Source organism: Cnephaeus nilssonii, assembly GCF_951640355.1.
Source record: "Cnephaeus nilssonii genome assembly, chromosome: 7".
Taxonomy (NCBI): Eukaryota; Metazoa; Chordata; class Mammalia; order Chiroptera; family Vespertilionidae; genus Cnephaeus; species Cnephaeus nilssonii.
Genome location: NC_137078.1, coordinates 92107998 through 92129176, shown reverse-complemented (window position 1 = coordinate 92129176; position 21179 = coordinate 92107998). Strand labels below are relative to the sequence as shown.

The 21179-nt window shown below is 52.8% G+C and overlaps 1 protein-coding gene across 5 annotated transcripts in view; it reads right to left on the bottom strand.

Annotated features, from left to right (window-relative positions):
• Window positions 1-96: 96 nt before the first annotated feature.
• Window positions 97-21179, bottom strand: part of TMCO4 (transmembrane and coiled-coil domains 4) — a 71975-nt gene continuing 50892 nt past the window's right edge. For 3 of the 5 annotated variants that reach the window (XM_079777997.1, XM_079777995.1, XM_079777996.1), the window contains exons 13-15: window positions 12306-12423; window positions 7711-7828; window positions 97-2022 (exon numbers count right to left, since the gene is read on the bottom strand). In XM_079777997.1, the coding sequence (XP_079634123.1) occupies window positions 1615-2022; window positions 7711-7828; window positions 12306-12423 (644 nt within the window). In that variant the 3' untranslated portion in view covers window positions 97-1614. The remainder of the gene's footprint in view (window positions 2023-7710; window positions 7829-12305; window positions 12424-21179) is intronic. The other 2 variants (XM_079777994.1, XM_079777993.1) reach the window with 1 other exon arrangement.

The window sequence follows — 21179 nt, the reverse complement described above, 5'->3', positions numbered from 1 at the left end:
CTTGTTGGGGCTTCCCCTCTGCCCCAGGCCTGCTCTGGTGGACTATCAATAAACACTAGCTGACAGCAGTGACTGCAGTGCGGACTGGATTCACTGGAGTGTGGACTGGATCTGCTGGAGGGGCCACTCGGGCTGGGGACACTGCTGATGAAGTGGGAGGAGACCCTGGCACAGGTGACTTGGGTTCATGTCCACACTCTGCCCCTAGTTTGCTCTGGGACCTCAGCCAAGTCACTTACCCTCTCGGGGCCTCAGTTTTCCATGAGCTGTTTGGATTAATGGCAGCAAGAGTTCTGTAAACATTTGTTAAATGAACGAACAAATACACATGCCCCTGAGGACCAGTTCAGCTCCAACACCAATTCCTCCCGTCTCTCCTCCCCACTGCCTGCTCCAGAGCTTGTCAATACTTTCTCTGCGTGGATCTTGATTTTCCCATCTGCACAATGGGTGGGGGAACGATCTCTGGCCCTGTCACTCATGGGCAGTGGGAGGAACAAAGGGGAAGGTCCTTAGAGGTGTAGCCCTGGGCAGGGTCCCTGGATCTCGCTGGCACAGCTGGGGCAGTCCAGTGGGTTGGGGTCACGCCATGGCTGCAGGTCTGGGGGTTCTCTGCAGGGCAGGCAGCAGCAGGAGGGGAGGCCCCTTCGGGTTGGTCCGGCCCCATTGGCACCTGGTACAATGGCTAAGAGCTGGGCTCCAGAGGCCCAACTTGAGATCGACCAGCTGTGTGACCTTGAGCAGGTTACCTGACCTCTCTGGGCATCCGTATCTACAGGTGTAAAATGATGATGATACTAGTAGCTACCTCATCGGGTTGTTGCGGGGGTCAACTGAGGCAATCCACGTAAGCCCTCGGTTACGGTCAATACTCGCTGGGTGGTAGGTAGCCCTTCTTTATTTTTACCATCACCATCACCATCACCTCTGCTCTTGCTACGGGCAATCCTTCCCCTGTACAACCCCCTCTTGCTACCAGGCCCAGCTCCCACCCGTACTGCAGGCGCATTCAGCATTTGCTCGCTGTGCTCTGTTACAGTTACATCCAGGGCCGCCATGCAGTACAGCTTTGGGGGGTGCCTTTCACATCGCGTCGGTGCGACTGGCGCCCCTGTTGTTGTGCAGTGCACAGCCCAGGTGTGATCGGATCTCCCAAGAGCAGAGAGAGTGAGCTGCCTGCTCCTTCTGGTGCCTGCTCGGTAGGTGTGTCAGAGGTGCCTGTGGGCTGGTGGGCAGCCCTGGAGTGGAAGGAGGGCAGGCAGACGGAGGTGGGGGGGGAGTGGCAGGTAGGAACCTCAGGCCCCAAAGAGCCGCCTGGACCTCCTGATGGAGAGCCAGCCCCACGGCTGTGACCTGGAGCACAGGAGTCCGAGGGCTCTCAGCTGTGCTTGGTAGACTCTGCAGGGCTCTGGCCTTGCCTCCCCGGAGAGGAGCCATCGTCTCCCTACAATTCCCCCTTTTTGTGGTACAATTCCTTGCTCTTCAACCCCAAAGCCTTCCTTTAAGAAAGGCACGGGTGGGAAGTCTTCCGAGCTCCTGCGGGGAGCCTGGTGGACGGGGGTAGGAGCACCACGTATGGAAATCTGGGAAGACGGCTCGAGTCCCCTTTGGGGGTCAATCCAGCCCTGGGCAGGGTCCCTGGATCTCGCTGGCACAGCTGGGGCAGCCCAGTGGGTTGGGGCTCACGCCATGGCTGCAGGTCGGGGGGGTCTCCGCAGGGCAGGCAGCAGCAGGAGGGGAGGCCCCTTCGGGGTGGTCCGGCCCCGTTGGCACCTGGGCTTGGCTGGGGTCAGCGGATGCGGACACCGGGGAGGCGTCTCTGGGTGCGGAACCCCGGCTTTGCCCATCCTGGTCGCCGGTCTTGTCCGATGCGGCGGCGGCTGCTGCCCGGCGAGGCTCCTCTTGGGGCAGGTTGCCTGGGGCCATCAAAAGCCCCTTCTCGTCCCAGCCTGGCTTGGTGGGGACGCCCACCGTCTTCAGGATGACGTCCATCTGCTTGCCATAGTCCAAGTGGCCGCTGACCTGCAGGAGGACAGCGAGTGAGGGCCACCGTGGGGGCCAGAGCCCAGCCCTCCCCAGGGTCCCAAGCTAAGCTCCTGGGCCTCACCCTCGCCCTCCATCACCAATGCTCTGTCTCCAACTCTCCGTGACTCTGAAATCCAAAGTGGGGTGGGAACCTCTAAGTTCAAGGCTGCTCTAAAACCCATTAAGTAACGATGAAGGAAGTTTCTCTACAAAATCTGGGTCCTCCTCTGGGGGCAGGAAGGAATCTCCTGATAGTCGGAGTGGAGGTTCTCATTCTGCAGCTTTAAGTTACGGCAGAAGGGCTCTGCTGCTCAGCAGCCGGCTCTTGGGCAAGGGCCTTTATCCTCTGACCTCCACTTGCCTCAGCTGTAAAATGGGGACAGTAAGCGTAGCTACACAGAGCGTTGCTGTGAGGTTGCTGTAAAGCCCCCAACCTGAAAACAGAGCTATGTCACAGACTGCAGGGACCCTTCTTCTACACCTCACTCTCCCCCTTTTCCCTTAGTCACAGAACTTCAATGTATGGCTGGGCACCGTCCTCTCTTGCAGCTGAGTGTAGCATCGCGACAAGTTCTGGCCAATGAATGAAGCGGCAGTGTTAGGTGGTACTGCCTGGAGGTCTCTTTAAAAGGGGCGTGCTCTTCTTTCCCCCATATTTCCTTTCCTGCTGGCTGGAATTCAGACATGATGGCCAGAGCGCCAGCAGCCATGTTGGGCCATGAGTCAGCTCACGAAGTCCACCTGCTGGCTTGCAAAAGCAGCAAGACCGGGAATTTTGGCCCCTGAAGACTATGGAGCCACCATCCCAGCCCTGAACAGCCTATTCTGTCCTGTTCTTATATGACAGCATCAACTCCTTTTGTTTAAGCCACTTCAACGGGGCCTCGGTTATATGGACCCGAATCTTCACTAAGACAAGGGTCAAGAATCCGAAGTGCCCACCCTCTTCCTCAGAGACTAGAGACACCCCCACTTTATTGTGCAGGGATGTGTCAGCAGAAGTGTGATTAGATGCCCAACTGTGATAATGAACTATGCTCAACACACAGGCAGTCCATACATTGCAGAAAATGAGCTTACTGGATATACTCCTTGACAGGAGTTGGCTACTAATTATAGATGAAGAAATTGAGCCATGGAGAAGTAAAGTGACTTGCCCAAAGTCATACAGCTAGAAAGTATCAGAGCTGAGATTTGAGTCAGGTCTGTTCTCTTCACAGAAAATCAGTGAGCGAGAGGAAATTTTTAAAAAATCACTCACATTTTACAGATGAGGCAAGTGAAGCCCAGAGAGGGGCGGTGGTTTGCTTAATGACACACAGCACAGGAAGAGCAAAGCCACGTGCTGTGCTCCAGGGGCTGCGTGCAGAGGCTGCTTAGCTCAGATCTGCTCCCTGCCGTGGAGTCCCATGCTTTACCGGCCAGTCTAGGGCGTCTGCGTCAGTGTCAAAGGTAAACCCGAGACACAACTTCCCTTCAAGGCTGAAGAGGAAGGCTCTGCTGATAAAGAAGACAGGAAAACACTGGGGAGGCAGGTGTGGGGAGTCTTAGGAGACAACACAAAGGCTTGGCTGATAACATCTGCATTTCCATCTGAATCACCAATCACACTGGGTTATGCAAACGATTTCTCAAAAACACAGAAAGATAGTCCCCTGTACAGTTTGTTATTTTCTCAGAACCAGAACCTGCCTACTTCTTGTTCCTTTCTTTACCAAAACTTGTAAATCGTGTTCAGGGACAACACCCACACAGAAGGGCCTCTCAGATGCCTGGGTTCAGGGTGGGGGTCAAGGTGGGGCAGCTGCCTCCACAGAGGGTGGGCATTAGAGGCTGCAGGGCCCTAGACAGAACCGGAGTTTGGGACCTGAGAAAAGCCTTGGCTCTGTCTCTTACTAGTGACTGGGTGAGTCCTTACGAGGTCCGGAGGCTCCCCATCTGTAAAACGAGGGTCATCACACCGACCCTGAATGACAGCTACAAGAGTTCAAGGGCCTGGCACTTCGCAGGGACCCCGTATATGCTCCCTCTTACCATTATGTTCCACGTGGGACCCAAAACCGTTCTCCAGGGACATTAACTAACTAGGGAGATGCTCGCAGCATCTCCAGCACAGCATATGGCTTTGCTCTTCACGTGCTGTGTGTCATGAACAAACTACCGCCCCTCTCTGGGCTTCACATGAGCTCAGGGTGTCTGTGGGAAGATATAATACAAATAAGCCACAGTGCCTGGCACACAGTAGGTGCTCCATAAATATAAGTTCCCTTACCTTAGTGTCCTTGGAAGCAGGGGGTGGAGGGTAGGGCGTTAGCTAGGCTGATCTAGGTGGGAACCCAAGGTGGCTGGGTTGCCAAGCTCTAGCCATCATGTCTGCATCCCAGCCAGCAGGAACCTAGACCCATGGGGACAAGCAAGAACTGCCTCCCTATCCCTTCCCAACGTTGGTGAAGGTGGTGCTGGGGCTGGGTGGAGGCAGGCAGGGCAGGGCGGAGGGAGGTGTTTGTGGCCACTGGCTACAGCTGATTCCAGACGGAAATTCCGCTGTGCAGCTTCCTAGAAGGCACAGCTCCGGTCCTCGGGGGCCATAGGTCGGTCCGGGTCCCAGCCCACCCTGTTCCTGAGCTGCCATTCTGCAAAGACCCAGGGGGAGAACTCACTGGCGGAGCTCCAGTTTTACGGATAGCGGGGCGGGGGTGGGGGGGCGGGCAGGGGGAGTATCTTTAGCAGTGAAAAGTTCTGGCGTGGCTGATGTTGGATCAAGATTTCAGCCTAGCCCTAGCCTGTTTGGCTCAGTGGATAGAGCGTCAGCCTGCAGACTAAAGGGTTCCAGGTTCGATTCTGGTCAAGAGCACATGCCCGGGTTGCGGGCTCGATCCCCAGTAGAGGGCATGCAGGAGGCAGCTGATCAATGATACTCATCATTGATGTTTCTATCACTCTCTCCTTCTTCCTTCCTCTCTGAAACCAATTAAAAAAAAAAAAAAGATTTCAGCCTATGATCATCCCCTGGCTGTTTTGATTGAAATCTGCCTCTCACCTCATTACGTGCTGGGTGCCACTGGTGCTGAGAAACCATTCTAGACCTTCCCACGCTGGTAGGGTCCCTCTTCGGGCTCCCTGTGACAGTATTCATTGCACCCCATCATTTTCATCTGCTTAAACGTTTGTGTTCTCTGACAGACTGAGCTTAGGGAGCGCGGGGACCACTTCTAACTCACCTCTGCTCCCCACGGCCAGCTCTGTACATTGTGGGTGCTCATTGTGGGTGCTCACTGTTATGGATCCACACAGTATGAATGGGCCTCAGCACTTCCTGTTTCCTGCCTTGCAAGACGCCTCGACTTGCCCAAACAGGCTGCTGCTACCCACCTCTGCCTGCCCAACACCTCCTTTCAAGCCTACCGGGCATCTTCAAGTTCCTTTACCTCTTGGGCCTCAGTTTTTTAATCTGCAAAATGGGGCTAATTAGAGACACCTATACCACGTGACCTTTTGTGAGGCTTCAATGAGACAATACATGTAACAGGCTCCCTGGCCTAGAGGGAGAGGTCACTGATGGGACGGCACAGAGGTAGGTGTGTGTGTGTGTGTGTGTGTGTTTGTGTGTGAATGCTGTGGGCAAGAGCCTAGGCTCTGCGGCAGGTTCCCCGGATTCATCTGGCTCTGCCTCTCACATGCAGTGTCCCCTCCTGCAGCCTCAGTTTCCACATCTCTTCAATGGGCTTTCTATCCCTACTTCCTGGGAGCGCCGTAAGATCTGCGAAGCATGGGAAGCAGTTCCTGGCACATGTTGGCTACCATTGTTACTGTTACGTGTCTATTTTATGCCACGCCTGTGCTAAGTTCTAGAAGCCAGCTGGCATTGCCTTTGGGACATGAAGATTCAGAGGCCCTGGGCTGGGTCTCTGCCCCAGAAGCCTTATGACTTGGCCCCTGGGGTGGCGGAGTCCCCTGCCTATGGTAACCCACACTGCGAGGCAGCCTGGCCTTTGTCTGCTTCCCTTACCCCTGAGATTCCCCAGCCTGCGACAGGGCCAGCCCCTCCCTCCCTCCCGGCTCAGGCTTGTCCTTAGGTCAGGGGCCACCTCAGACCACGTGTGGGCGGGTGGCTGACATCTGAGATGATACACCAAGGGCCAGGCCATGTCGTCCCAGAAGGCAGATCCTGAGGTCTCTGCCCTGAGCACAGGGCAGCCGGTGCTTCCTCCAACAGCTCTAAGGAAACTCTTTTGCCAGCAACCTCTCCTCCAGCAGGAATTTTCAGGGAAAACAGGAGGGCGGCACAAAGCAATGCTAATTACTCTAATTGCCCCAAAGAGGAAAGCACTGCCTTTTGTGACGTTCTCCTAATGTGATAAAGAGCTATTATTAGGCAGAGCCGGGAAGCTGCCTGGAAGGCAGTCAGAAGAGGGAGATGTCTGCCGGCCAAAGGGCAGAACTGAGGTGGTGGCGAGGCAGGAGCGGAGGGAGCTAGGATTAAATGAGGGCCGACTATTTGCCTCGCCTCTCACATGGGCTGCCTGGAAGGTAGGTGATTTCCCCCAGTTCACAGATGAGGAAACAGGCACAGAGACGTTAAGTAACTGGCCCAAGGTCACACAGCCAGTATACCAGTGGCCAAGCCAGGATTCTAGGCCACGCCTCCCTTGTGCCGAGGGCTGTGCTCTTCCCAATATATCCCATTCAGGGGCTTCCCGGGGCAGAAGTTGGATCTTGCTAGGGCTGTGGCATTGAAAGGAGATTTCATTTAAAAGGAACTTACGGCTGTTCCTCTGGCAGAGGGAGACTCTTGTGGTGAGGCACACATCACTTCTCCTACCCCCTGAAGGGCACAGGGGCCCTTAAGTGGAACAGAGGCCCCTGGACGGGAGTCAGGAGGCATCGCTCTGAGTCCTGTGGTTTCCGGTCTCCTTACCCAGTGCACCGCACTCCCAGGGAGCTGGGCAGCTCAGGCTCCGGACTGGGTTTCAGAGCCAGATCCACGACTCCTGGCTGTAAACCCACTGTCTCAAGCCTCGGTTTTCAGTCTGTGCCCTGGGGAAGCCTCACCCCTACATTCGGGGGCTGTGGTGAGGTTTGCATCATATGAAGCAAGCCTGTCGGGGGAAGGATGATGGAAAAGGCTTCCTGTGGGGCCACAGGCTCCTGTCTGCCCCGGGACGACTCTCCCTTTAACCAGGAGCTTCTGCTGTGGCCTGGCCTGTTTCCTCCACCTGCATCCTCTGGTCACTTTGGGAGAAAACAGACTGTCCTGACTAGTCACCTGGGGTGAGGGACTCAGGGTGGGGACCCTGGGAGGAGGAATGGGGGGGGGGAGGTGAGGCGAGAGGACTGGGGCGGTAATGTAGGGGCCAGCGCATGGGCTCTGGGGGTTCAAGTGCAGGCTATTCATTGCTAGTTTGTGACAGAAACTTTTCTAAGCCTCAGTTTCATACCCTAACCTGCGATAGGCGGGTAATAATGCCGGCCCCGAGGCTGCATTAAGGACTAGAGGCAAAGCATGTAAAGGGCCCGGTGACGAAGCCACGGCCCAAGGGTGCTGCACAGAGAGGAGTCCCCTCCTCCCAAGCCGATGCCATGCGCTCCCTCCGCGGGGAGGAATGGCCGGGGCTAGAGTCCCTGGTTCATGAAGTGCCCCGGCTGGCAGACGCAGAGCCTGGGAGGGCCAGGCGGGGTACTCACCACGGAGGACAGGTCCACGTTCTCCACCCTCCTGTCCTGCAGCAGCACGGGCTGCAGGCCGGCCACCTGGAGCTGCGCCGAGGACGTGCGGTACACGAAGCTCAGCAGCCAGTCCCCCCTGCGGGCACAGAACGGGTGAACACCAGCCTCAGGGAAGCCCCAGGACAAGGAGGGGCCCTGCCGGGCCCAGGGGAGTCTGGTGGGACAGGTGTTTCTGTGGGAGACCAGGGCCCCGACTGTACCCGTGGGGTGGGAACCGCAGGGGACCCTTGGCAGTGCTGCCCGGGGCATGGGAGCTCCATGAAGGTGTCTGCTGTGTTCCCTGCTGGGTCCCCAGAGCTGAGAACGAACTGACATGCAGTAGATGGCTGCCTATTGGATGGATGGATGGATGGATGGATGGATGGATGGATGGATGAGGAAACTGGGCGAAGTTCTCGACAAGTCAGCACGTGGAGCAGGAGAGGTGTTCTCGGGTCAGAGGATTCCCAGTTCCCCCGGGGTGCCTGCCCCTCCTGGGCGAGTGGACCGATCGGAGCTGGGCGCACGTGCAATTTTAATTCTTTCCTTTGCTGTTTCAGGCATTTATATATGAGCAAAGTCAGAATCGTTCCTTTCAAAATGTTTGTCTTATGACAACACTCTACTCAAAGCTGTAAACTGCATTCACAGGCACTGAGGGACCGAACAGGAACATCGGCAAGAAGGTTCCATGTTCTCTAAACTGTGCTGAGCAAACCAGAGGGCCTTCAAGACCCCTCCTCTGCCTCTCTTGCCGGAGTGGGTCACATGGAGCCGGTTCAAGTCCCGCCTGGTCGATGGTTAGCTGTGGGATCTTGGACAAGTTGCTCGGCCCCTCCGAGCCAGCCTCCTCTCGGGGTGGGTGGGAGCGTGCACTGAGACGGGGGGTGGGAGCGTGCACTGAGACGGGGGTGGGGGTGGGTGGGAGCGTGCACTGAGACGGGGGTGGGGGTGGGTGGGAGCGTGCACTGAGACGGGGGTGGGGGTGGGTGGGAGCGTGCACTGAGACGGGTGGGTGGGAGCGTGCACTGAGACGGCACGCCATGTGCACAGTGCTCCCACGCGAGCACTGGAGAAGCATCGGGGACCAATCTACCTCCTACTCTGGGCCGTGGTGGGTGGTGTGGCCTCCCCTGCTTGCTCCATTCCTTTAGTGTCTGTGGGCTAAGAGAGACTATCCGTCCTTTCAAAATGCAGCTTGGATCACTTTCCCCGGGAGCGCCCCTGAACCCCTCCAGCTGATATGATCACTCCTTTGTCCTTCACATCTTTGCTCCTTTTGTGACGTTTGTCACACACCCTCTGTGTGTCCGGTCCTGGCTCTTTTTCCCAGGACTGTGCCTCAGTCCCGTCTCCTGTACCCTGAGCTGAACCAGGAACTCCCTGGGGTGGGGCCCAGCAAGCCTTGCCTCAGTGGCCCTCCAGGCGACGCTGGGGCACGAATCACACAGCTGGACCCTTGATTGGCCATCACACGGCCCATTGAAGGGCACTCCTTCGCTACTCAGAGGCTGGAGCCACTGGGGGTCCCCCTGCTCCTCCTTCTACCTCATCTCCTGCCCACATGGTACCTGAGCAGAGGCCACACGGAGTCCCCCTGGGAGGCAGGATGAAACCTTTGCATTGTGGAGTGAGACAGGTCTGCCTGAGTTCACATCCTGGCTCTGCTGTGCAGTCCTGGTGAGGAACTGGACCCTCCAGTTTCCTCACGGTACCACAGGGGGCAGCACCACTTGCCTGGCTAGGCTCCGGGGGGTTTGTGAAGGGATTTGTATAGAGCTTTATTGAAGTACACTAGAGGCCCATTGCATGAAGATTTGTGCAATAGGCCTTCCTTCCCCTGGCTGCTGGCACCGTTTTTCCTCTGGCACCAGGGACCCAGGTCTTCACTCTGGCCACAGTGGAGAAGCCAAGCCTCTTCAGTCTTCAGTCGTCTTCAGTAGTCGCTCCGTGCCTTCATAAGCAAATTAACCCGCCATATTTGTTGGGTTAATTTGCATACTCACTCCTGATTGGCTGGTGGGCGTTGTGGAGGTATGGTCAATTTGCATCTTTCTCTTTTATTAGTGTAGATTATACATTTGTAAGTGTATTTAGTCTGACAGTGTTGGCCTGATGCTCCCCCCATCCCCTCACTCCACATTCAAGTAGGCTCACGGCAACTAAAATGCCTTTGGGAACTCAGAATATAAATTTCTGATTGGTGTTTAATTTACCAAGAAACTACAGTTATTGTCTTGGTCTGTTACGTTCCTTTCTTCTTCTCTCCTTCCTCCTCCTCCTCCTCCTCCTCGTCCTCGTCCTCCTCCTCCTCCTATCTCTCTCAAGGGATGGCCCAGGATTTCACAGAATAATTGAAAAGCTAGCTTATTAGCCTCGGTTCTCAATAGAACAGATGGGTTTAATAAGAGTCTGTTGATCTCATATCGCACACATGCAATTTTAATTCTTTCCCTTGCTGCTTATGACAAGCACCATAAAGTCATGTGTCATGCGAAGATGCCAGTAACAGTCATTCTAACTGCTATCGTCTACTGGGCACCTGCTGGGCACCCTTTTTAATTTTCCTAGAACCTCATTTAATTTTCTTAGAACCCCTGTGCAGAGGGACTCCCATTCCCATCTGATAGGCAGGAACACTGGGATTCAGGGTTGTTTGTCCAAAGCCACACAATAGGTAATGGTGGAGCCAAAATTTTAACCGAGGATGGTCTGACCTCAAAGGTTGGTCCATTCTGTTTCTTTTCTTGTTTTTAAAACTATCCTTACTTAAAAAAATCAATAACGTCTCTTTCATGCCCTACCTCTGGTGCCTGTCCATTCCTCAGGGGTGGCCGCTGTCATCAGCTCCTGATGGCCCTCCTGCACCTTCCTGGGGGCTGCCGGGCAGGCAGGCACATGTGCGCATGTGCAGACGGTTCTCCCTTCATATGTGGGATCGCAGTATGGATTGTGGCACCCCCTTTTCCTCCCTTTAACTAGTCCCCTTCCTATGGTCCTTCAGGTTGTTTTCATTTTTAAATTAAAAATGAAGCTGCAACTACCCACTTTTTACAGCCCTCTCTGTGCACATGTGTATCTAGTAGATCAGGATCTTAGAAGTCAAACTTTGGGGGAGGAGTGTCAGAAAACTGGCACTTTAAAACTTCTGATAGCTATTGCTGCTTGTCCTCCAGAAAGGATTTACTGAATTCAACGGCCACCGACAGCGTATGTGTGAAAGTGCTCATTTCTCCGCATCGTCACCAACACGAAATGTTACTCGTTTTCACACAATAGGTAACACTGTCAGACTAAATGGTGTTTGATAATCTCATGGGTGATAAACATTATCTTCTTACTGATTTTAATCTGCATTTATTTCATTAATGTTGAAGTTGGGTATCTTCTCAAAAGTTTATTGACTATTTGTATTTATTCTGTGAGTTTATGTGTACATATCCATTGGCTGGTTTCTTATTATACACATTTTTCTTATTGATTTGCATGAGCTCTTTATACGTTATGGCTCTTTGTCTTTTGTTTCTTCTTCTTCTTCTTCTTCTTCTTCTTCTTCTTCTTCTTCTTCTTCTTCTTTTTTTTTTTTTTTACCATATCCTGATTCTAAAATCTCAGCTTAGAGTATGTATGAAAGAGACAAAGTGATTAGCTGAACCCCCTATCCATGGCTAAAACCATCTTTATCTTTAGTTCTGAAGTACACAGCTAGCTATTCCTATGAACTAAAGAATCAAAATGATAAGGGGTTTCAAATCTGTTCCAGTTTTGGGTCCTTTTTTAAGATGGTTGAGCTTAGATCAAGATTAAAGTTAACTGGCCATTTGACTTAACCTCTCTGAGCCTCAGTTTCCTCACTTGTAAAACGGGACTCATAATACCAACACCATGGGGCTTGGGGAGGATTAAAGTAGATAATTATAACAAAGCCAGGGTCTGGGAGGTGGAAAGAGTCTAATACTTGTTATATCCTCCCCCCAGCCCACTGCTTCAAGATTCATTTTTAGGTTTGAAAAATAATTGTCTCTTTCCACGTGTCCCTTCCGCTAGACGTGAGCGTCTCTCATAGTGTCCATCTCTGTATTCCCTGTGCAGCTTAGAGCCTCGGGCACAGGATGTTGGAGGATTCTGAGTTGCCCCTAACCTCAGGCCGGAGCCTCTTCCCCTCCCACCCTGAAGTTTCTTCCTTAGACTCGGAACCCAGCGTTTGTTTCCTCTCTCTCTCCACGTTGCCTTTCAAGTGATCTCACCAGCCCCCGGGCTGTAACAGAGACCTCAGCCCCCCACCCCCACCCCTTCCTGCATTGCCAGATGACGCGCACACGAGCTCCTAGTGGGCACTGGAGACTCCCGATGAAGCCAGACCTTTGTTTCTCAAGCTATGTCCCACTCGCCCATGTCCCCCTCTCCCCTGGTCATGGTGACAGCCTGGTCTCAGGCCTGACACAGAGAGACTGTGTCCAGCTCTTCATCCTACGGGACGGAGGCTTCCATTCAGAGCGCTAACAGGGCCAGGCCTCGGGCACACTAGCTGCTCCGTACCCGTGGGCACTCCCCTGGCCTGGGTTTGGGCAGACCTGCAGTAGCCGTTGATGATCCTGCCGGACACCACCTTCCGGAAAGGCTCCCAGTGCTTGGCTTCTCCTTCGACGGGCGCGCCCAGCAGGACCACGTCCTCCACGATCCCCTGGCAATCTGGCGAGAGACGGGAAGGCCGTCAGTGCCCCTGGCCACAGTGGGTCCTGGGAGGGACTCTCCAACAGCGGTGGAGGAGATGGGTGTCACACACACACGTGCGCTCGCACACTCAGGCACACACATGTGCAAACACATGCACTCATATGCTCATGCACACATTCATGCATACACATGCATGCACACACACACACACACATGCACATGAGCACACAGTAATGGGAGCTTCTACTTCCTGAGTTCCAGGCCCTGGGTCAAGCCCCTCATGTGCCTGAGCTATTCCGGCAAAGCACCGTTATTCCCATTTTAGAGTTAAGGAAAACCAAAGACATTTTCCAAGATCACATGGCTAGTGAGTGACACAGCCTGAGGTGGGACCCAGGTCTGTTCCGCCATTCACGAAGCTCACCACTGGCCAGGGACTCGGATGGGACGTCCTCCTTTAGAAGGAACTGACCGGCCGCCATCATCACACCTGCCAGCGGGGAGACACCACAACCTCCCTTGGTGACAGTTCCTCGGAGCCAGTGCAGCATGGCGGGAAGGTGGGCGTGAAGAGGAGACGGGGCGGATGAGTCCCGGGGCGGATGGGTCCCGGGCAGGGAGTATACTCATCAGCGGCACTGACTGCTTTGTTCGTGGCAAAATCATGCTCAGAGACGGAAATGGTCTTTGGGTTATAATTTATAATAGTATTTCACAAGCCAAAAGCATACAGGGTCATGCCTCTTCATAAGCCAATAAAGAAATAACGTTCTCCAAAGCAATAATAGATGGATGGCACGACTGTTCCAGGCAAAGGGGAGATGAAAGAAATGAAGCCCAAATCTCACTGAGGTGTGACTTTCCACCGGCTGGTTCTCGGAGGAGTCGGCTTAGCCAACCAGGAGCTGACACCCGGCTGCCAGCGCTCATTCCAAGTCCCTGGTGCAAGAGCAGGTGCTTGGGAACGAAGGTGCCCTGTTGGCGGGCCAGGTCACCTCCCGCTTGGTTTTCACCACTGCGGGCACAGAGCAGCCTTGCTCACAGCTGGAGCGAGTGTCCCGATACCTTCAGCGAGCTACTGAGGCCAGAGGGAGGAGCCTCGGCCGCACCAGACACTCTCTCGTTAAGCCCTGCAGACGCTTGGTATTTCACGTTTCAGCGTCCATTACGCCACAGTCACTCTTCCATACGTTCATGTCAACCAACACTGAGGAGCTCAACAATTCTGACGGTATCATCCCGACATGGCCTCCCCAGTTTAAACAAATCACTCCGTAGATCAAAACAGCTTCACTTACGTTATAAACATGAGGCTTTCAAACCCTAACACACCAATACACAGCACTGACCCAATGGCTCAGAGGTATTTTAGGCCAGGGTTGTGCCAAGTGCAGTTCACGGCCCAGGGCCGCTCCAGGACTATTTGTCCTGAGGAAACAGGGAAGGAGCCTTCCTTCCGTCTTGCTGCAGCCTGGAAACCAACAGTTCACAGGTGGCTGCAATGACCACACTCAGAGAAGCACCGCTCTTGACCAATGAGAGGTACCCACGCAGCCCCCCATTCTGTCACTCTCCATCACTTTACTCCCTTGCGTTTTGCTTCTTGTCATTTACCACTTGTTTATGTCTGTCTCCGCCTCTAACATCCAGGTCCAATGAGGGCGAGTGCTCTAGCTGCCTTATCCACAGCTGCTCGGGCTTAGCACAGTGCCTGGTGTATACTTGGTGCTCAATTAAGATTTGAATAAATGACCGACTCAATGAATGAACTGCCACCCCCCAGGAAAGCCAGTAGATGTACTTTGCGATGGCAAAGCCCTGGTTCAATTCCCAGTTCCCCACACGCGGCCCTTTCTTATGAGTCTGAGTTCCCACACGTCTCTGCGGCTCAGCGTCACTGCTGGGGAAGGGGCCCAGGGGCGGGCAGCTCCACCCCGCTCTGCCACTCTGTTGCCGAGTGACCTCGGACAGCTGGCTCCCTCTCTCCGGGCTCCAGTTTCTAACCAGAGTGCAGCTAATTGTATTCTGTTTGGGCTTCCACGTCAGAGTTTGTCTGAGTAAAGGGTTCCAGGCTGAGAGAAGTTTGAGAACGCCTGTAGTACCAAGTTCTCTGAGCGCTCCTCTGGCTCTGACGTTGAAAAATTCCGGGGCACAGAATGCTGATTTCACTCCTTTTGCTTCCAGGGCGGTGATTATCTGGCAGAAGGATGGAAGACTTCAGTAAGCTGGGCGGTTTGTGCTGAACAGAAGGCTGACTCAGACACCACTTGATGTCAGGGCTATTTCAGGTGCCTACGTTGCAGCAAAGCTGTAGAGGACGGGATTTTATTCCAGCCCCATTCCCTGGGCAGATGAGGAGACTGAGTCTCAGAGGGGATGGGGGCATGCCCAAGGCCACACAGGTAGTGGGAACAAAGCTGGGACCAGAACCCGGACTGCACAGAGAGCTGTCTGCTCCCCGGGGCCATGCTTTCTGCTGTTTGCAGTAATAACACAAAGCACAGCGATTGCATGTGCGTTACCACTGCTCCCACAGCGCCAAGCGGTTATTGACCCAGGGCCAACGACTGAGCTCAGCAGCTCTCTCTGGGGGCCGCCCACTCAAGCCACCTGCTCTGCCCACAGAATCTCACAGAAGAGCTGGGACCACTTTCCATCCCTGGGTGTTGACACTTGGAGGGCTGGGACCCCTTGTGGCCAGAAGTGGCAATGCAGGATTCCTGACGGAGGTACCCAGGGCAGCTGCTAGCATCCTGAAGTTGCCCGTGACCTTGAACTGAGACAAGGAGTTAAACCTCATTAGACAGTCCAGGGCCCAGCCAAACCAAGTCAGGGCGGGCGGCGAGCTGGAAACACATGTACCCATCGCTGAAGCTGGCTGGCAATTGTCTCACCAGACCTTTTCCTCTTTCCTCCTCAGACTGTTGCCACACTCAGACGTGCTCTTCTTAGGTGTCAGAGACATTGCAAACCTGCTCTCTGTGATGTTGCAAACGTGGGATAAGCCATGTGACGGCTCTCAGTAACACACAGGTGTTAGCAAAGGGAGGTCGGCGAGAATCACTTTAGACCACTGGTTCTCAACCTTCCTAATGCCGCGACCCTTTAGTACAGTTCCTCATGCTGTGGTGACCCCCAACCATAAAATTATTTTCGTTGCTACTTCATAACTATAATTTGGCTACTGTTAATGAATCGTAATGTAAATATCTGTGTTTTCCGATGGTCTTAGGTGACCCTGCTAGCGGTTCTCAACCTGTGGGTCGAGACACACAGGTTGAGAGCTGCTGCTGTAGAGCCTGAGACCATCGGAAAACACAGATACTTACATTACGATTCATAACAGTAGCAAAATTACAGTTATGAAGTAGCAACGAAAATAATGTTATGGTTGGGGGTCACCACAACATGAGGAGCTGTATTAAAGGGTCGCGGCTTTAGAAAGGTTGAGAACCACTACTTTAGACACAGGGTGGAGTTCTGTGGGGCAGCTCAGAGCCGTCACCATTCCCATAACAGGACGGTCCAGGAGGGGGAACTCGGGCCAGGAGAGATGCTGGCCACTGGAGTAGGTGATGGAAGTGAAAAAATGTCAGAATTCATTGCTTGGTCCAAAATCTGTAACAGCAGATTTCAGCCGTCTAGGTAAAAGGCAGACGCTCCTTGCTCAGGGACCACCTTTAGTATGAAGCAGCCCCTTCCTGGGCACGGACGATTCCTCCCATGACGAGAATTCATGCAGATGCCTCCACTGTTCAAGACCAACGAAAGACACCAGATTTAACGTTTCATAAGAGCTCATGTGAGACTTCATCGCCGTTTTGCTGCAGGAACAATGAATGTTGGCTGCAACGTGTTTAGATTTATTCCAATTGCTACCATCCACCTTGTGAATTTTTAAGGCATTAACGATAGTCCTATAGCTTACTTTTATCCGTGAGAACTTGGATAAACCAGTTTCTGTCTTGTCAAGTGCCCCATGCTTTCAGCGGCTCACACTGGAATCCTTTTACCACATGGCCCTTCTCAGCCAGGCGATTGTCTTAGCTTTTCAAACAAAATTAAGAGCTGTCCTAACCGGTTTGGCTCAGTGGATGGAGCATGGGCCTGTGGATTGAAAGGTCCCAGGTTTGATTCTGGTCAAGGACGTGTACCTTGGTTGTGGGCACATCCCCAGTAGGAGGTGTGCAGGAGGCAGCTGATCGATGTTTCTCTCTCATCGATGTTTCTAGGTCTCTATCCCTCTCCCTTCCTCTTTGTAAAAAATCAATAAAATATATTTTTTAAAAAATTAAGAGCTGAGAACGAACACTGTCTTTGCAATAGCAAACTTCCATCTACTCTATAACCTTGGCCTTAAAAATTGTATATAAATTGAGTTTTTATAAAACTAAGTAATATATATATATATATATATATATATATTTCAGAGAGGAAGGGAGAGAGAGAAGGAGCTAGAAACATCAATGATGAGAGAGAATCACTGATAGGCTGCCTTCTGCACACCCCACACTGGGGATCGAGCCCGCAACCCGGGCATGTGCCCTGACCGGAAATCGAACCGTGATCTCCAGGTTCACAGGTGGACACTCAACCACTGAGCCACGCCTGCCGGGCAAAACGAAATATTCTTAAAATACACCGAACAGGGCCGGCGCTACCTAAAAGCCCAAGGAGAAGCCTCTGTACAGGGAAGCCCCCTCCGTCACCGGGAACACCGCTCCTGGCTCGCCTTTGGCGTTGTCCTTTCCGTACAGCGGGCTCTCTTAAAGCGAGGCAGGCCCGCCCAGGTGTTTCCGAACAGCCTCCCCTCGGAGCCACACAGACATCTCCCGCATGCCTGTCACGTTGTCAGTAATGAGATTCTCCTGGGCTGCAAAGACCAAAGGATCTCAAGTTTGAGAAGCGAAAGCGCCGGATTTTCTCCCTCCTGGCAGGGGGTCGTGTGTGCAGTGAGCGATAAGCGGCAAATGGAGGAGGAAATTATCTCCCGACTGCCGGTCCAGGAAACAGACCTTGAAGGAAATATGAATTGCATCCAGCACAAACAAGATCCATTCCAACACCCCCCCCCCCCCCCCACACACACACACAGCATGGTAAGCACATCGAGAAAAGCTGCAGAGGGAGAGGGAGGGAGACAGGTGGGAAGGGAGACAGAGCTAAGGTAACAGGGACGCTCTGCCCGTCTCCCCCTCGCCCCCCGCACTGGGGAGAATTGCTTAAAGAAGGTCATGTGGATATACTATAAGGACGTGGGATGAATTCTTTAGGGGACGAGTAAGCCTTCATCTGCCCCTTGTGGTCCCCGTCCCTTTGATTTGGCCATACCAAGTGGTAAGGCTGGTACCAGCATCCCGGCACGCGGGAAATCGATCTGCACGCCTGACCCCTCCTCGCTCCCACCCGGGGGACGAAAGCTGGGTGTGTCTGAGGCCAAAACAGACAGAACTGGTGGATGGATGCCACGGAGGGAACTAGGTCACATCAAATGTGGTGTGAGCCGCCAGGAGGATGGAAGAGCCGCTGCCCGAGTGACGGCCTGTCCGCATGGCAGCTGGCACCAGTGACGCTCAGCACCTTCTCAGCCAAGTGGGAGCGGAGGGACTCAAGGGTCAGCACGGGGGAACGGATCTGTGTGAGCTCCCTGACACACTCTTTGCCTTGTTTTGTTAGTTTTGTTAGTTCATGTCTTTTATGAACCCAAATACGACGACTTGTCTTCTGTTGAAGCAATAGGTCAGACAGCATTTGCCACAATAATGTCTGTCAAGGTGGCCGGCCACAGGAACCCCAGCACCACATTCACCTGAGGGGCACTCCCAACGAAGGCGACTGATGGCGCCATTCCCATCCGCTTTGTAGTATTTCAGGAGCCAGCTTAACCTTCCTTCTCTTCTGCTCATCCTTCTCGGGAGCGGTGTAAGACCTCTTCTTCCTTTTCTCAGCACCTCCACGAAGTCTCAACACGAGAGGAAGAGTGGACTCCTTTTGAGGGTTGTGGTCAGACAACGTACGCCCGTCTTCCAGCTGCCTGCCAGCAAGGACCAGCCTTTGCTGATGAGGAGGAATTCCTTCCTTCGCCTGGATCTTGGCTTTTACATTTTCTATCGCACCTGAGGGTTCAACCTCGAGAGTGATGGTCTTCCCCGTGAGGGTTTTCACGAAAATCTGCATCTTGGCGGCAACTCCACCGCAGATGGCGGATCAGCAAGCTTTGCCCTGGTTTTATCTTGCAAATGTCCTGGGCAGGAATGCTGGCCTAAATTCACAGGGGCTAGGAAGGAAACTGGACAGAGCTCTTGCTGTAAAGGCTTTTATGAAACAAAACGAAACGAAACAAAACAAAAACAAAGTTCCGGAATTCTTTTTTTTTTTTTTAAACGTTGTTCCCCCCCATCCCACCCCAATTTCCATCTATTGATCTTAAAGGAGGGTGGGGAAGGGGGAAAACATGGATCTGCTGCTCCACTCATTCATGCCCTCACTGGCTGCCTCCTGCCTGTGCCCTGACCGGAGATGGAGCCCATAACCTTGGTGCATTGGGACGACGCTCCAACCAGCTGAGCTACCCAGCCAGGGCTGGAATTCTATTTCTTTCATTTTTTAAAAATTTATTGATTTTTTTACAGAGAGGAAGGGAGAGGGAGAGAGAGTTAGAAACATCGATGAGAGAAACATCTATCAGCTGCCTCCTGCACACCCCCCACTGGGGATGTGCCCGCAACCAAGGTACATGCCCTTAACCGGAATTGAACCTGGGACCCTTGAGTCCGCAGGCCGACGCTCTATCCACTGAGCCAAACCAGTTAGGGCTATCTATTTCTTTTCAGTTTTTAACCCTTTGCACTCGCTTGCTTTTTTCTCGACTCCTTTATTCTAATGCTAACCATGTGGAGTCACACTCGACATCCGAGTGCAAAAGGTTAAAATAGTCATCTGAGGATATGTTTACTGATTTTAGAGAGAGAGGAAGGGGGAGAGTGAGAGCGAGCACAAGAGCGAAACATAGACTGGTTGCCTCCTATATGAGAGCCAACAGGGGGTCAAACCTGCAACCTAGGTTAATGCCCTGACTGGGGATTGAACCTGCAACCTTTTTTGGTGTACGGGACGATGCTCCAACCAACTGGACCACCCGGCCAGGGCTGGGATTCTATTTCTTTCTTTCTTTTTTTAAAATATATATTATTGATTTTTTACAGAGAGGAAGGGAGAGGGATAAAGAGTTAGAAACATTGATCAGCTGCCTCCTGCACCCCCTCCCCCCACTGGGGATGTGCCCAAAACCAAGGTACATGCCCTTGATCGGAATTGAACCTAGGACCCTTGAGTCCTAAGGCCGACGCTCTATCCACTGAGCCAAACCGGTCAGGGCTGGAATTCTATTTCTTAATCCTCCTTCTTTATTATCATCTTCATTATAGCTTGCTTCAAGATAGGTTAAGTGCTTTGTACATAGATTATTTTTTTTGATTGATTGATTTTAGAGAGGGAGGGAGAAAACGGAGAAACATTAATTTGTTGTTCTGCTTGTTTATGCATTCAAAATTTCCTGTTCTTTTTTTAGTGCTTTGTTCTTTCCACTTATTTTCAACGTTTTAATTTATGTCTTTAATAATTGTAAACACTTTTTTGGAGGGTCTAATCCTGATGCTTGTTTCTGAGACTCTGCATGACAGTTTTCCCCTTGTGTGTTTTAAAGTAAGTCTAGATTCTGAACTCATCTTTAAAGCCGCTCACGTATTCACAGACGGGAATCTGGTAGCCTGGGTAGAGGGCCTGTTTTCTCCAGCGTAAGATGGTGTCAGCTTTTTTGACTCAGGATTCCTGGATCATGCAGGTAGTTTTAATTTGAACCCTAATCCAGTGAGGCCTGGCCCTGGGTCTCTGAATTCCCAAGGAGATATTCCCGCCCCAGTCGGGGACATGCCTACTGCTCTGGCTTCTGTTTCCTCCTTGTTTCTCACCTCTGGTCATTTCCTTACTTTTGGGGAGCTCAGCCAAGCATTTAAAGGGATATTTGCTAGAGCTTACCTAGCATTTCGGGAGTATTTGTAATGGAAGAATTTCCAGGCAATTTAGTCCGTTATTGCCACTGCAGAAGCTTCTGGTTTAGCTCCATTATTTGTTAACTTCCCTTTTATTTATTTCTTAAAATACATTTTTGTTGATTTTAGAGGGGAAGGGAGAGAGAAACATCAATGATGAGAGAGAATCACTGATTGGCTACCTCCTGCACACCCCACACTGGGGATCGAGCCCATAACCCAGGCATGTGCCCTGACCGGGAATTGAACTGTGACTTCCAGGTTCGTAGGTCAATGCTCAACCACTGAGCCACAACCAGCCAGGCTGTTAAATTCCCTTTTTAAAGAAAAGGTTCAGGTATCAGGCTCAGAGCTTTTGGCAGGTGACAGCATTATGCTAGATCTCAATAGCATTGTTGTATAACTAGAGGCCTGGTGCACGAAATTCATGCATGGAGGGGGGGGGGTCCCTCAGCCCGGCCTGCACCCTCTCGCTCTCTAGGACCCCTCGGGGGATGTCCAGCTGCCGGTTTAGGCCCAATTCTGCAGGGATCCCTGTGGGCTTGGGCCTAAACCAGCAGTCGGGCATCCCTCTCGCAATCCGGGACTGCTGGCTCCTAACCGCTCGCCTGCCTACCTACCTGATTGCCCCTAACCACTCTGCCTGCCTGCCTGATCGCCCCTAACCACTCTGCATGCCTGCCTGATCTCCCCTAACTGCTCACCTGCCTGCCTGATCAC